At 37.2% G+C, this 17,921-nt stretch overlaps 1 protein-coding gene across 4 annotated transcripts in view; it reads left to right on the forward strand.

Annotated features, from left to right (window-relative positions):
• EPHA6 (EPH receptor A6) overlaps nucleotides 1-17,921 on the forward strand; it is a 515,545-nt gene that overhangs the window by 251,461 nt on the left and 246,163 nt on the right. For all 4 annotated transcript variants that reach the window (XM_087755983.1, XM_087755985.1, XM_087755984.1 and 1 more), the window contains exon 4: nucleotides 15,698-15,853. In XM_087755983.1, the coding sequence (XP_087612109.1) occupies nucleotides 15,698-15,853 (156 nt within the window). The remainder of the gene's footprint in view (nucleotides 1-15,697; nucleotides 15,854-17,921) is intronic.

Here is a 17,921-nt window from a genome sequence, read left to right on the forward strand (position 1 = left end):
AAGTGGAAAAAAAGGTGAAAATTGAACACATACAAGCAATCTGCCATCCCTAATTGCGAAATAAATGTAATGTTAACTGCTATAAGGCAGTTAGACACAACCAAGGTCTGCAGTTCAGTGGATGAGTGGTAACTCTCTTGCGGAATTCCTGTCACTCCGGTTTGAGTAGCAGGTGTTTATGAACTCCAAAACTAACTATCCTGTAGGCTTCTTAATGAGTATTTAAAAGCTGAAATTGAGTTAAACTTCACTAGAATTAAATTCACAATCTGATGAGAAATAGGGATGCAGCATCTGTAGTTGTCAGTGTTGTAGACTATGTAATCCTAATTTTGCACTTATTTTTCTTTTGGTTTAGGGATTATTCCAGATATGTCTGAACATCTGTTAAGTATTTAAAATTCTATACAAAAAATTTGTTGCCAGGTTGTTTTGGTTTTTTGTTTGGTTTTTTGTTTTTTTTTTTTTTAATGTATGATTGCCCTGAAACATTACCAATAACACCTATGCTTGCTACAAAATTTAAACATTTTGTTGTCAGAATTAAAACTGACTGGCATGTGGATTTCCATACTTTAAAAATGGCAGGATACCATAGCTACACAATCCTACTTGACTGATGCCAGTAAATTAAAAAAGAACCTTTAAGCCAAACAATCTGTAGTTAAAAGGTCACTTTTATGCCAAATATCTGTCTGATTTTATGCTTGCAGCTGTGGGGAAGTGTCAAACTGGAAAAAAAAAAAAAGTAAATTCAGTTGTAGGCTGACCTGTTGGTGCTGGTTACTGTTCCATGGTGTTTGGCTCTCTATTTAACTAGCTACAGCCCTGCCTGGCCTGTGACTTGACCTTGCACCTGTAGTCAGGATAATTAGCTGGGTGACCTTGTCTCTGCTACAAGGTTGCTAGAAGACCTTGAACAAAGTCATATTGACTTCTCTAAGCTTAAGGTTTTTGTTGGGATTTTTTGAGGATGGGGATAATGATTTTTGTTTCCTTTGGAAAGCACTTAATGCTGTAGTGTGCATCCAATACAGTTGAAAACTAGAAATAAACTACTTTGGTACTTCTTCAGCAAACCTGGGAAACATTCAGATTTTATGCAGAATGAATATGTTTTTATAGTAATACTTATCTTTGTTTTTATGCGCAAATTTCTCTATCCGTACCAGAAGTCTTATTGAAGGGAGCGTTTTTCACACCAACTTGGTTATTTGAGAATTCATATTAAATTCATGGTTCATCTCTGTGAGATTTGTGGGAAATATCTTAGTATGTTCAGTAGAAATACTTAACTCTGATACGTGTCATCAATCATGTGAAATATTCTAGACACAAGGATTGAAGATATATCCCACATAACTACTTTGATGAAACACAAATTAGAAACCCTGTTCTGCTAAAGGGCACCTTCATGATTTCTGTTTTATTAAAATGGGGTTGGATTTGCGTCACCGAAGGATTTCGTCATTCCTGTCTTATGAGGCCAATAGAGGAATATTTGAGACAGTATCCAGAGCTTTCCCTTGGGTTACCAAGGCATTGGCTATATATTGGAATTCATATAAATCCAAATGCAGCAGAGGTGATGGGTTTGGAGAAGTTGGCAATGTTTGGTTATGAATAAAAAAATTACAGGAATGTTGATGTCGACTACTGGGCAATTTGTCTGCTGGCTTCTCTCTGTTTCATTTGACATACATATATAAACAGGAATGACAAAACAGGAATGCATGCATCCCCTTTACAGATCATTCAAATATGTGATGGAGCTGACAAAGACTTATTGAACAAAAGTTTGTATTTTGTTATTTCTTCTATTGTTACTGTTACTATTCATCTGTCTACATTATCTACGCTACTCTCTGTCATTGCATATACTACTACTACTAATTTGAAAGTTTTAGTCTATGCTTTATGCAAACATAAACGTTTAAACCATGGGGTTTTTTGTTTTGTTTTGTTTTGTTTTTAAATTGACTGTTTCTAACAAGTTTAGTATTGTTTGCTTACCTGTCATTCATTGGTAGGACAAGGTTGCAGTTCTTACACAAATCCAAGGTTTCACTTAAATATTGCTTTTCACTATTCTACAGTCAGTGTTCCCGCTGTAGAGAAAGCAACATGCAGTATATTCAGTGGGGATAGTCATAAATGTGTCTGTACATATGTAAATACAATTCAGTAATTATTTTCATTTGGGGCTAAGTACTGCACGTGGTTCTACATGTATGCTGCGGAAAGGGAAAGGGAAAGGAAAGCCCGAAAGGACTAATCACAGCATTGTGTGTGTTGCTTCCATGGCAAAATTGGCTGGAACAAAGACACAGGAAAACTAATTGTTATTGAGGTGAGCAATAGATTAATGTAGTTGCTCTTACTCTGATTATTAGGTGTAATTAAGGAACAGTTTTCTGAAAGATTGACAGTAATATCTGATAACACAATAATAAAGACCTTTTGTGTTAAAATCAATGGCAGCATGGCCAGTGAAGTTTCTGAGAGCAGAATCTATCATTAAAAGTGCCTGTATTTTATAGGCAGACGCCACTTGTGTAATAAATAAAAACCAACCAACCAAACCAAGCACACCCTACAGTTATTTTAGTCTAAAATTTCATCTGCTTGTACTAGATATGGACATGAACTGGACATTTAAATGGATGGAGAAATTCCATAGTATAACATATGCACTGCAAGTCGGTGAGCTTTATTAAAACCATTTTATGTGATACATTAACAGCCAGATTGGTGATCAGTATTTGAATATTGTGTACGTTGCTGACATGAAATGTGACTTTATTCAGAAGTACCACATTGTGTTACTCCATGTCTTAAAATAATGATAGAAGAAAATTACATAATATTTAGTACAGTAATGTAGAAGATAGAAAGATGTGTTTGAAATAATTTTTAATAACCAAGAAGATTGTTTTCTGTGAGCTTGGAAGCACTCAGAGGTAATACAAAAGAAAATAGTATTTGGTTCCTACAGAAGCATGAGAGCTTCTTCTTCAGTGCTACTGAATATGGTAAATCAGAGCTGAAATAGTTTGGGAGTCACTATTCATGTTTGGTGTGTTTGAAAATCAAGCTTGTGAGTTTTTCTACAAACACTTCAAAAAGGATTCTGTTTTAAAGGCCAAATGCCTGATTTTATAAGAACATTTCAGCATTTTTGGCATCAGAAATTGCACACCTATACAATTACTTATCTGTTTCTGAGCATGCAAATACAGCAGGGGCTTAAATAAATTGCACACACAAATCCATACTTGAATGTGCAATCTTGGTAACTATAATTAAAAATATAAGCATATTTTTAAGCCTCTCCTTTTAAAAATTGGATGTTACAAAGTATTTCTTAAAGTGGGTTGGATTGTATTCTCATTGCTATGATTTCTTGCTAATTATAATAGTGTAAAAGAGACAGTTACACAGAGAAGAAAAAAAAATTGCAATTATAAAAAGCAATTGGTCTTGTGAAAGTTGTGAACTCAAAAAATGAGCACTGAGATCTTAAATCTTTAAAAACTACAGTCTTATAATAAGGCCATAACAAGAAATGGTATCCTTGTAAATAGTGACTGCACTATTCTTCAGATTTTTTATTGTAAATAACTGCCTGTAAGAATATTACTTTCCTTCAAGGTATGCCTTCTCTAGAAAGCTGTTCTACACTTTTGTAATAAAGTAATAAGTCATGTCAGGGAGAGCTTTAGTAGGCTTTCAGTGTACACCTTGAGTGTGTTCTGAGGCATGAAGCCAAGTGCCATTAATTATTTGAGAAGTGTGCTTGGTAACTTACTGTTCTTGCACAGAAAATCAGTCTGACATAATTCCAGCCAACAAATGTCATTGCAACAACCAGCAGGCTGGAAGTTTTGGTACTTGTCAAAAGTTGAAACCTTGTAGCTTCAGAAAAATAGCTTCCCAAAAAAGGACCTGCAAAACAAATGAAATAATTGCTATCATAGGAATTAATTAACCCAGGCTAGCAGATCCATTTGTTATGGACAGAGAAAAGTGCATCTGCAGATTCAAATGGTCTGTTCTTGCACACGGAATAGAGAAATCCGTGATGAACTACCTGACATACATACAGAGTTGAAAACAGAAAGGTTTCTCGGGGGAGGAAGACAGGAGAAAATGGGGAGAAGAATAAGACAGAAATATCAGTTTATAGTATCAGTAGAAGGGACAGAGAGGAAGAATCACATGTGTATGGTAGCATTTGATAAAGGATATAATAAGATAATAACCTGCACTCTCTATATCAAAATTTTTTGTACATATATCTAGTAAGAAAGCACTTTAAATTTTGTACATATATCTGGTAGGAAACACTTTGAATCTTTCTAATATTAAAAAGAGTTAGTTTAACTAGCATTTAGTTATTTAGTTTAACTAGCATTTAGTTATTATGCTCAGATCAAGAGATGATGATTTTATAACTGCTATCACCACTCTCAGAGAGCTCTTTTTTAATGTTCCAATAGAAAAAAATATTTTTGGAAACCAACACCACATTGGCCACTACCTGAACATATTTATGATACTGGGGAAAACCTTACAAAAAATATAACAGATATTTACTTGAACTAGATAACAAAGCTAGCCATGCAACTCTGAATTGGGAGATCCATTTTTTTACAATTATTGTGACAATAGAAGGAAAAAAAGAAGAAAAAGAGGAGACCATAGCTTAAATGGGCTTGGCCATTTATTCAGCCCCTATGCTAGCACTAGCATTGCAGAGCAATCGTCTGCTGCGGGTTTGTGTTCATTGTGATCATGAAAGATACACAAATGAGCACCTCCTTATAGAAGTGCTGCTTTCACTTCTATCATATAGGGATAGATAATGTGCAAAAGGAATTAGCCACAAAATGGATCTGATACCTGCAGATCATTTGTTCCTCTTGCAGAAAGAAATATTTGATACAGTCTACTTGCCTGTTTGCAGTCTTCTGATAAGAGTGTAAATGTTTCTGTGAAAACAGAAGCCTTCATGGCCTTCCAAGTTGGACATTAATTCCTCTTGAAATGATATGGAGAAAATTCAACAAACACAGGTTCCTTCTGCAGTTATAATAAATAATATTTCTTACTGCTGTTTTTCAGACTTCTCTTTTGTAGCATTCACTGCAGTGTTGAGAAACTTATCACACTCCTGCCTTATCCCTCCCGCAAAAGGCCCTTCCAGCTACAACTGTAGCCTAACCGCTATTTCAGCTTTCATTCACGAAAAGCAATTTGATATGCTGAACAGCTCCCAGCAACGTTAAACTACTCCCTATGTGCGTTATGATATGGTGTCCTTGGTCTAATGGATTTTCTTGATTTCCATATTGCTTTAGTCGGAGGACTACAGCAGCAACAGTTTCCTCCTTTTATTTTTGGAAGTGGTAAAGAAACCTACAGAAGAATCTGTCCTCTTCAAAAATGCAAGGAGGGATGTGTCACTGCAACATGCATTGCATAGGAGTAGACATGCTCCACTCACTTTACAGTGCACAAGTTCTTCCATTTGGCCTTGGCTTGTGCATCTACAGTGAACTAAACAGATCAAATAGAAGTTATTAAAGTTTACCTGGAGATTCAAGCATTGTCTCCACTATTCTGACATGTGCCAGTGTGCTTTCCTGACTAGTGCTGGTTACTAAAGTATGCTCCTCCTTTTTGGTCCTTTGTGTTACGAGTGTTACAAGTTCCCAAATAAGCCAGGGCAGCTGAGTAGAGGAATACTTCTTTTATCCTAGAGGTACCCTGCAGCAAAGATGCTGGGGTGTTGACTATTACGGCTGATTATCTAGTATTTCAGTTTTCAGGGTTTGCATAGGTAGAGAATGTGCCTTGGCATTGACGTTGTTCCGGGTCACTCAGATACTAGCTTTCTACTGGACTGAAGGAATGAAGAAAGCATTTTCTTAAAAATAAAGCTTTGCAATAATGGAACAATGATTAAAAGTAATAAAATGCATTATTAAGATTACACTTTAAAATGAAGAGTTTTTACAGCTGCTGTGAACAGATTTTGGGACTCAATGAGTAACTTCTGCCATTTACTTCAGCACTGCATTGCCTTGAAGTGTTCTCAGGGTTACATTTCTCCTGCTTTTCTGGTTAAAGGTGGTTACGGGAGACACTGGAGATGGCTGCTTGGAGATGCAATGGTCTTTTCCTTTCATTCTTTTCCTGCAGACCTTTCTGATCCCAGGAGTATGCACTAATATATTGCAGGAAATAACTTCCCTTCTTTTTCACTGCTGTCAGGTTCCTTGATTACCATTTCTATTGTGTGCCTTAATTAGCCTGACTGATTTCTTTTGTTCACTATCTTCCTAAAACACAGTGATGTTCCTTTAAAAATTATGCAGTGTAGAAAATAGTATTTCTACCATCTCCTTTAAAGATTTATGAAGTCTGTCTAATTGTGGATTTTCTGTGGGGTCTATCCATAAAATATCAACAGAAATAAAGACTAATTTGGGTATGGAGCAGTGTAGTTGAGTATGCATAGTTCCCACCTCAAACAATTTATTAGATTTCAGGGATCCCCACAACAGAGTCAGCAGCACAAAGCAGCAAAAAATAGTTGCTTGCCTCTTCAGGGGAGGTGCATCCTGTTCTTCCTGTCCCTCTTTCATCACTAATAAATTTTTGCCACTTGCCATTTCTGTGAGACATCTTGACTTTTTGTTCTTCCCAATTCCACAAATATACCTGTAGTGTATTTTTATTCTGTCGCTAATAACAGTCTGCCTATGTGTTACTGGTGCTTTGCACATCGTTGAGACAACTTCAAGACAGTGTGCCAGGTAAGGACCTTCTGCCAGCGTCCCTGCCAGAAACTGCTGACAGAGATCAGCAATAGCTATGGAAACTAGGGGCTAGATTCTGCCTTTACCACTTTTACCAATTAACAAGAGGTTTTTATGGCCATGTACATTATATTTAGGCACATGGGTTTTCATTGCGTGGAGGAATCGGAGATCGTTGCCACTATAAATAGTGAAACAGCTTTAGTGGTCCTGCTTGAAAATGTTGAATCAAAGTTTGCAAAGGTCATGTGTGGTTTTTTTAATACTGGTTCCTTGTAATAATGCCAGTAATGCAATGCTGCAGTAATGTGGAAGTGCAGTCTCTGTGCAGTTAAAAACTGGAGTCTTCCCATTCTAATACCTTCTGGTTTTTACCTAGGTAGCTTTTTATTGACTCAGATGCCAGAAACAAATATGTTTCTCTCAAATCACTGACACATCTTCACTAGTCAGAGGATAATCACTAATTTCTTCCAGACATATTTAAGTGGCATGAAAGCTGCTTTTGTTTTGATTTTAGCCTGTGTTTGTTTTTCACTGTTGAAGCTTATACAGACATACATAAAAGGGCCTAACAAAATGAAACTGTACAGTCATCACTGGGTCCCCTTTTAGGAAGGTGTATCTGAGCTAAACACACACACGCAATAAGTTGCAGTAAGTTTCAATGTAGCAACTTTCTCTAAAAATTTGACTGTATTGACTCATCGGTACAGTTTTAAAATGTGTTTAAGGGGTAACTTTAAAAGGTTGCAGACCCTCTGTAAAGCAGTGTAGCCTGTATAATGAATAGCTTTTATTTTTATGGATATGGTCTTGATTTGTAGTTTCAATGCTTCATATTTCCAATCAAATGAGCCTCTTTTCAGCTGCGTATGATTTTGCCAATTTTGTATTCATTCATGCTGAAACATTCTTATCTGCTATCTACCTGTTGCAGTAGTAAATTTCATTTACTATAGTAGTTTCAGAAAAAATAATTCCGCTAGTCCTAAGAATTAAGTGAAAAACAAAATTTTATCAGTATTGAAAACATTTTTCATCTCTTTCTTTGAGTAGTACCTATGCATTTAGAATCATATTCTTAAATTCTAGTCTATATGAAAGTGTTTAGGATGCTCTTTTTTATTTTTTTGAAAGTACAAAAATGAGTCCTTAGTCAAGATTTTTTTAAAGAAGAGGTTAACAATATAGAATACACACTTACAGGAAAAAATCTATAAATAAGGTGACAAATACAATGGGTAGACAACCTGTGAAGGTATCATTCTGCTTGTGATTAAGAAAGAAAAGAGCACCAGCTACATGTATTATTCCTACACTGTCACTTGTCTCTGTCTTGCCTGTAAGTTAAGGGGAAGCCAGAATACGGACAGACAGCCTTCCTCCCAGATCTTTGAAAATCCTTCTGTTACTAGGCAATGGTAGTCTCCAGCAGCAATACAAAAAGCATCTTAAGCCACTAAGTAATTATTGCTCTGTATGCGAAAAGCGAAGTTTTATATGATAAGTTTGTTTTCACACTGCAAAAGCTATTTGAGTCACCTCAGTTGCAAACAAGGTGTTTCTCTTTGTTGTTATCAGAAGTCTTTAGTTGCCAACTTAAAAGTCTTTAAGAAGTAGCTGACAGCACCTTAAGAAGTGCAGAATAGTATTCATCTATGCTGTGTAGTACAGATCCCAGCTCTTTGATGAGCTATTGAATTGTACCTAGGATGACAGGCAGTGATAAAATTAATATCATTGACTGTTCTCCTTGTCTGTGTGAATTTTTTGGATAAACCACAGATTCTTTAAAAACATGGTATGTGACCTGAATCATTGCTCAACTTATTGTATTGCAACTAATGTTTTATACAGAGAAAAACTGCATTGATGTGAACTGAAAATAGTTTGATATATACCAATTACCTCTTTTGTCATTTCTTCTAATCATTCTAATAAACAACCTCAATAGAATATTGAAATACGGGACTGACAGAAAATAAGTCACTGGGGAAAAAAAATAATTATCACAAGGAGAAAGAACATTTAATTTCATTTACCTATCTTCATTGTGTAGTTATATTTGAGGAGGCAGCCTTATGCCTGGCCTCTTTTTCTTTCCTCTCCCCTTGTTTGTCTCCAAAGTCAAGGGTGTGAGTAATGCTCTTATCTGTTCTCCACCTCAAAGAATAGAAATATTAGAGAGCAGAAGATATTGGCAAGAGAAGAGATTGACTGGAGCATACAAACACAGATGCATTTAAGTGCACGCCGAAGCACACAGAAATATAATCCATCAAATTTACTGCAAACAAAAAGGAAAATCAGTCTATTGTCCCCTATGTTAGGTCATTCTGTCACTAGGTTTCCTAGGGGTTTCTGTTGTCTCCTCCTTACCACCTGTAGGAACTGAACCAAACTAGAGCCTTGCTTTCTTGATAGACGATGTCTTTTATTCTTGTGGTTTCAACTAAACAGCATGTTCCATAATTTATAACCTATCGTGGCTCGTCTTCCTCCAGTGGGTTCTTCATGATGCCTCATGTTTCTGGGAACTCCTCCTCCATAGTCTCACTATCAGTTGGAACATGACCCAAAGTGAATCCCCTCTCTTTTCTCACAGTCTGTTCACGACCTGAATAAAACAAGGATTACGTGAAGAAAGAAAAGACATGAAATTACTTAATCAGATAGTACTCACATTCAAAGGTTGTCATCGTAGCTTCATTGTCCTAATTCTGTAATATCCTAATCTTGACTTTGTGATCGTATTCTGCCTTTTGTAATATACAGTGTGCCTCTTTTGTTACATTCTTTTCTCTTGTTCTTTTCTATATGTTTCTTTGTTCTTTTCTATATACTTTTACTAAAATATAACTTGGTTAAAATAATATTATAGTTCCTTGTTTCTGCACTGTGATAGAATAGAACGGGCCTTATTGGATTGCCTTTTTTATAAAGTGATCAGATATCAGAAGGCTAAGAGGGCTTTAAAATTGGAATAATTGGCAGAATATAACAAATACGAAAGATGTCAGCTCATAGTGCATTAGTGGGTTTCAGTAAGCAAATTAAAAAAATGTATGAGGTGGAAAAGCATAGCAAATTATGTGTTTCAGAAAGATTAAAACACGTCTTCCACAGCTCCTGATGGTTGCCATTCATTGTAAATGACAACAGAGTCTTCTCTATTTTAGTTTGATTGATGAGTTCTCAGCAAGCTATAAAAATCCCATTTTCATGAGAAATGGCTTCCCACACACAGACCAACAAGTGTCAGACATACCTAAAAGTTGCTCCTAAGTTTGCTTTGGACTCCCATTACTTCAACTAACTTCATAACGGTTGATTCAGATGTTGTAAAACTGAAACAGCTGAAAACTGGAACCAACTTCTTTCTTTCACAATGACATGCTCCCACAGAGCAGTGAAAATGCCCCCTTTTTTTAAAGCAACAAGGTTTATGACCACGAAGATGAGCACCACATTTGCATTTTCTAGATTTCATGTCTACACATCATACCCCACCCAGGCTGGGGAAGAACTTAATGGCAGTAACAGTCTTGCAGTCTCGAGCAGTAGAGACTCTTCTGCAAGAAAGCCCACAACTGCATTTTGTAGTAATCGACCCATGACCTTGTTTACTGGACTGGGAAATTCAAAAGATCCTTAAAAATACTGTCCCATCCAGCACGACATGAAGTTTTCACTCCTCACTGCCTGAATAATGCTGCAAGACTAGGCCCTGGGGCCCACCAGCCTAGACACAGGTCAGCCTTCGTCTGCCTTCCCCTGAATTTGGAAATGTGTCCACTTTCCCAGGTGGATCTCAGTGAAGTATGGCTTTCTCTGTACTTGCTATAATATCTAACCAGTTATTGGTTTAGGTTGTTGGGGCACCACGGGGGCTGGCACCTCCCTGGGGGCCAGTAGTGGTAGGCGCTCCCCAGGGGCAGGCAGGCAGGGCCTGGCAGCCAGGGCCTGTCCCACCATCTTGGGCCGTTGGTCACCCTCAGCCTGGGAGCAGGGTGGGCTGGGGGGCAGCCAGGGGTAGCCCCAGCATCAGGCACACCTCCCTGGGGATGGGGACAGGCAGAGGCTGGGCCAGGATGTCAATCCACAGGTGGGCTAAGCTCGGCAGGGCCCATGGCCAGGCAGGGCAGGGCTGTGTGCCACGGCAGAGCTGTAGCCGAGGTAGGTACCAAGCCCTCAGCCAAAAGCAGCTCCCACAGGCAGGGGCTGGCCTCACAACCACTCTGTCAGGGAGCTTTTCCCCATGGCCCTGGCAGGATGGGGCCACCCTCAGCTGCACTGCCTCTGAGCTGGCCCTCAGCCCCCACAGCCAAAGCCCTGGCAGGGGGATAGGCTCATGGCCCTTAGGGATGGTAATGGCCATAGACCAACTGTGCAGCCGTGCACAGGGAAGGGTGGCTTCCCACAGCATCTCACACCACGCACATACCATCCCATTTGGAACAGCTAAAGTCGTATCCCATTTTAGGTAGTAAGCGTACAATGTACCTCTAAAGTTTCTCCAGTCTGCTTCAGTACCTCTGCAAATAACATCAACAGTGCCAACCTGTTTTGCAGCTGCTTGGTAAATGCCTTCTCCCACTCTCTGCCCAGGCTGGGAGGCTAGCAAGCCATGAATCACTTTCTTTAAGAGTTCACCAGAGCTTTGCATAGCGTTAATTTGTCTTCATATGCATTTATGTATAATACAAACAAAACTAAATGCCATAAACATTAAATAAGGAAAATTATATTAATTACAAAGTTTCTATAGTTTAAAAACCTCATAGTCAAATCCTGATAAAGTTGTAGTAAAGCACATTTATAGATGTGTTATCTTTTATGAAGCCAATTAAATTATCAGTGATTCTCTGCATGATCTCTCATATTTCATTGGAGAAAACTTTAGTGTCTTTGAATTGTTCATTCAGATACCCTGCTAATTACTTAACCATTAAGCCAATATATAATCTTCCCCCAGGCTTTACAAACGTCAAATCTCATACAGTTCATATAATTAGTAACTCACAAAGCCACTTCTGTTAGATAATGTTGGGGAAAATAGGATGCCTCCCAGTGATTTGGAAGTTAGAAAAAAAATACTCTGTGGTAACAAACATAAAAACAAACTTTAGGTTTTTTTGAATAGTCATCATTAGAAGCTTTTTCAGATGGCAGCTTTTCATAGTTTAAATTTTAGTTTACAGTAATCTATGCACAAATCATTTGTGAAAATTATAGATGCAATAACTATTAGCTGAGTGAAGAAAATATTATGAGAAACACTTTGAAAATACTGATTTACCAACCCATACAAAATGAAGCTTTCTGCGTACATAAACATCTGGAAAAACTTTTAACTTACTTGTAATATATTTACATAGGGTATGATTTTGCATCGGAAAGATGGTTTATTTCCTTCTCCAAATACAAAACCACAGTCCATTTATAATTAAAAGTTTCTGAGTTTCTGATTTGCCCATCAGGCGTTTTGTGCACTAAGTAATTCTGTGTGGCTGAAACTGCCACAGGAGAATAAACAATAGAAATAACAGGAAGCTAGGCAAAATCTGAGGAACTTGGTTAACGTTAAACATGTAAGTAAGCCTATTGATTAATTCCTTTACGGAGTCGTGTTCTAATTCTTGTTTTACATAACATGTGACTTTAGGACTCTAAAGTTGAATACAACATCTAGTGCTTGTGTATGGTTTGATATCACAACCTGCAGTCACACACAGTGATTTACATGCAGTAATGCAATCTGCGATCTCATAGCAGAACATTTACAAACCTCAGTTTTACAAAATGTTATGCATAAGTCAGAAATCACAATGGAATGCATATACCATTGACTCCTTTGTGCAATTTTCCTGTAAATTTTAATTGGAATTGCTGTGAGCTACAGTTGGCTTACAGTGGTCTTATACAGCCTTAAGCTCCATGAAGACACCTAAGGCCGAAGGAACAGAGATTATTTTTCTTCAGAGGGAGATATGTTTCTGAAATCATAGCAGTTGAGGCATTTCCTAAATGAGCTTTTAAAAACTCTAGTGCTTGCAAATTTTCTGTGGAAAATGGTAAATTTAGCAGTTGTTTTTGTTAATTATGCTGATGAAACACAATATTTGTTAGTAGAGTCTAAGCTTAGATATGTATGGTAGCTGAAGTGCTGTATTTCTGACTCATGCTGCATATTCATTGATTTTGGTAAAGTAACAGTTTATTTCCTTTCACCTTGAATGTTGGCAATCAGCACTGATCCCAAGCTTGTGACCATTTGGGGATTTTCAGCTTCTGTTATTTTATCTTGTTTATGAAGGGCTGTTTTTTGTTTGCAAGTGTATAATAGTCATGGTTGTGTCATTCTACATTTGGACAGGGAGCAGGTTATCAATAGTTTTGTAAACTTATCCATAGAAAACTTCCCTGATTATCTTTCTCTGCCTCAGAATTTGTCGTACATATCTGGCTTAATGGATAAACGTATTTGGGTTGGCTTCGCAAGAAGTAATCCACTTATTCACCCATTATTTTTTTTTCCCATCTTTTCCATGAGTATATATGTGCTTTTTTTAAGAGACATACCATAGCAAAACTGTAACTGCTTTAAATACGTTACAGAATACCATTTCAGAATAAAACATTTCTGTTTTTACATTGGAAGTGAATCTTCTCCTTGAGTTTTATTTTGGAATAGTGAACTGCTTGAAGTTTAAACAAAATATTTCTATTGAAGGAGATTGCTATGTTTCTTTTGATCCAAAGTGGTTTGTCATTTGGGGGACAGAAGGGAAGAAGGAATTATTTCAGAACTGACAGACATGAATTTCAGAAGTAATAAGGATTTTAAAGATCACTTATTTTGCTTTGACTGAAACTGTAACCTGGAATTGCCAACTCAAATCACAAACTTCTTTGTATCGCATCATGTGTATGAAAGGTAACTATTAAAAGCAAGAATTTAATATTCATCCTTAGATAAGCCAAGGCAGGATTTGTGCATGAGAAAAGAAAGGAGCAGGCAAGTGTAACACCCCTCCCTGATTTTGCCATACCTCCTCTCTTCCTTCCTTCCAGCAAAGCTAAGAGGAGTCAGTGCCTACAGCCTGTATCTACAATGCTGCCTTCTTCCATGCACCAAACCTGCTGGTAGAAAATTACCACTCATTATAACCACAATTGTATCAGACCAGTAACCTTCTTTCAAAGGGAAAACCCCTGCTGTTCCCACCCCTCTTATCTCTAACACCAGAAATACTTCCCCACCCACTCCACCCAGTCAGTGACAGCAAGGCAGGATTCCTTCCTAAGGTCTATTCAGCATGGTCAGAAGAATACACTGGGAGGAGAACTGCTGAAATTGTTGGGTCAAAATTAAGCTTTTAAAATTACATTTGAAAAATTGGCTCTTGGATTCTGATAGGCAATCAACTGTTATCTTTTTCAGTCCCATCTTCTCACTCCTTTTCCCTCAGCTACTAATGAAACTGCTTTTATATCGAGCAAGTCCTTTGGAATCAGAAGCAAAACTGATCTGTGTATATGTTATCTATGAGTTAATACTTTTTAATAACTCACTTAATGTGAACTGACGGTGAATCCATAAAATGCATACCTTGGGGTACTTTTTAAAGAACACCTCATTTTAATATTGTTATTTTTTCTTATTACAAGAGAAGGAAGTACTGCCTAGTTTCTCTAGCAATGTAAAGAAAATAGTCTTGAATATGTCAAAATGAGAAAAAGCCACATGGATCTTCGAAATTGTATTTATAGCAATGGTTTCCATCGTACTGCTGGAGGAGTCAGAAGGCCTATGAGTCTGTACAGTGTATGCATGTTTGAGTTGCTCTTTCATTTTTTTTTTGTTCTGTTTTCGGATTGGGAAGCCGGAAGACAGTAACTGCAATATATGCTGGCACGTGTAAATGTGGTAGCTGACAGGAGAAAAAAAGAAATCTCTGTTTAAACATGTGTGATGAAGTCTGAGGATGGTTTTAAAATAGTATTTCAGAATGCAAACCTGGCAGATTTATGATAAGATTTATTTTAACGAATCATTTCTGCTTTAAAGGACAGCGAAAAGGCACGTAAGGTTGTGCTGTGGTTAAGAACGGCAGGGATGCCTGCTCCAAGTAACAGGGCACATTGAGCTCTGACCATCCCAACATCCCCCACCCCAGGGCAGCTGCTATCCAGGTTGTTTCCTGACACAATTAAGAGTAGCCTCAGGCTTGAGGTAGTTTGTGCTAGAGGGTATCAGGATCTCCTTCCTACCTCTCTGAAGGTGGTTATAGCAGTACCTCCCAGCCTCTCATGTCAACAGGGTGCAGAGGACCCAGCTGATGTGGCCCTTCTGTCAGAGGCTTCTCAGGAGACTGTAGGCAAGTCAGACGCATCTATAAATATATAAGGATGTCATCCTTGTCTCATCAAGATGTTGTAAGGGTAAACATTAAGTATTGCAAGTCTCCATTACTTAAATAAGGAAGCCATATAAATAGCTTTGGCAGATAAGAAGTTATCTCACTCTTTCTTATTAACAGATGGAACCTACATAAAGCATAGATAATGTGCTTTTGTTTAGTGGTATTAGTGAAGTTGTCTAGATAACAATTTCAAGCAGCAGTGAGGACTGTCTGTAAATTTGGAAGCTGTCTCTTTTAATGATTTTCCATTATAAACCAAGAAAAGATTTTTTTTTAAGTCTATATCATATACCAAAATAAAAAATATGAAGAAGTGTATGATCAAAATATCATATATATATATAGGTTGGAAAGGAAAGAAGGTGCATTATAACTGCATGGAACAGATTTTACTTATGACCAAAACTTGCTTCTATTAATGAAACTTATTTTCTTTTTTTGCAGCTTGCAGGCCTGGATTCTATAAAGCATTTGCTGGAAATGTAAAGTGCTCCAAGTGCCCTCCACACAGTTCAACTTACGTAGAAGCAACTTCTGTCTGTCAGTGTGAGAAAGGTTACTTCAGAGCTGAGAAGGACCCACCAACTATGGCATGTACCCGTAAGTCTGATCAGTATCAGTATCTGCAATTCTCTTCTTCTGTACTTCATTTATTTATTTTTGTGTTTAAAAAAAAGGCATGAATTTGTACATTTTGTGAAGAATCCCATTCAAGATAACCAAAAGAGATTTTTAAAATCAAAATTCAAACGTGTTTCTATTTAGTCTAGATATCCCTAAGAATACTGACATGTTTTTTAGTTTGGTGACTTTTTAACTTGTAGTTCTGAGAGATAATACAAAGTATGTAATCGTTGTCATATAGATAACAAAGTTGAGCTTTAACTACTAGTATGTAGTTTAAATACACGAAAATACGCTTGTACAAAAACTTTCAAAAGACTGAGGAGTCACATAATGAAAAAAACTGATATGACGTACTCTGCTGTCTCCCCAGATTTAAATTAAAATTATAAGACAAATAGTGTTCCAACACAATTGAATAAAAACTAAACTCTCTAAAAAAACACAAGAAAATCATAAAAAGAAAGGAAAAAATATGTATCCAATCAGAAGGAGATATAATTAAACTCTCTTGCATGTCATCTTGTTCCAACAGTTATTCCCTCTTATACAACTGTGATAATGAAAATTCTTCAGATTTTTTGATAATTTTTAAACTACAACATTTTGTGATTTTTGACTAACCTAAATTTGTCATTAAGACAAACTGATGCCCTGCAATCTAGGGGCAGAAATTCTGACTGAGAAGAGATTTTTATTACTTTGATCAATGTGCTTATGTCTGGAAACATAAAGCATAAATTTTCTTTTCACTTAATGAAATATTTCTCATAGATTTTCATATGTGATTCATTACTCACAGGGATTCATTTATTGATCAGAAAGCAACTATATCTGTTTAATCTCAAAACTGGGAACAAACAGCAGCATTTAAAAATCTTTGGGTGAAATACTGTACTTGCATATAAATCCTATTACTTAATAAAGGCGATTAAAACCTGTTGGCAAATTTTCTAAGAAACCTAGTTTTCTGTGTAGCATCTTGTTAGCTCTTTTGGTGGAGGATTTGATTCAAGTACATTTTTTGGCACAGTCCTCTTGTTAAGAGAATTCTAAAAAAATTATCATGTTAAATGCATGAAGTATTTTAACAGACTAAGTATACAAAAAGCGTGAGAGAGAAAACCATGAAAACAAAGTACTGCTGCAATAACCATCAGTGTATAGTCATAATTTTGGTATGTTTACACTATGTAAGGCAGCACCATGTAAAAATAACTGAGCTGACGCTAGCAGAATTGAACTACTTCCTGTGCTCATGCTAGTCCCTCCAAATGGCACTATACTGGGCAAACTGGGAAAATACCAGGTAATTTGGAATTGATTTACAAAGTTATAGGCACTCTGTAATCCTGAGGTCATTACGCAGAACAAGACATTGTCCATCTACTAAATGGGAGTGATGGTCACCAAAACTAGGGTTCCTCAGATCCAAGGCACTTAGCAGAAAGTCATCTAATGTAACCACAGGGTTTTCAGGTGGGAAGGGTAAATCCCAGCCTCCAGCTACTTAAGGGACATAGGGTTCAGAGAGGCACCCCAGTCCAACACACGCAATCTGCTGTCAGCACACTCTGCAGCAAGGCACATAGGCCTATCTTTTTGCACAAAATATGTGAGGGAATAAACAATGTTGTTCTAGACTTCCCACAGGAAAATGGTGAATACAAATAATTCCACTCAAATGAGTGCCCCAAGCACAGGCCATTAAAAACTTACCCACAGAACTAACGCATGTCCCAGGCACTCTTGACACTTTCATGCTTAGAAAGATGGTTTCACTCATGCATTATGCAGATGTGGTTCCATATTATTTATAAGTCATTGATTTTTCATCTCTAAAAGACAGTTCTTCTCTGAAAAAATTACTCATACATCCATTATGTTTCCATAATTATCTTTCAGGGCACAATTTTAAGCCCTGCTACCCATTAGTATTGATAAGGTAGGGAGGAGCATGAGAGCCCTGTGGCATCAGGGAGCAGGTACCTACAACACCTCGGTGCTTTCCCAACAAAAGTGGGGTGCTGAGAGCTGCTTTGGC

This window comes from Nipponia nippon, unplaced genomic scaffold (genome assembly GCF_047370975.1).
Source record: "Nipponia nippon isolate SJK-2023a ecotype South Korea unplaced genomic scaffold, ASM4737097v1 scaffold_2, whole genome shotgun sequence".
Lineage (NCBI taxonomy): Eukaryota > Metazoa > Chordata > Aves > Pelecaniformes > Threskiornithidae > Nipponia > Nipponia nippon.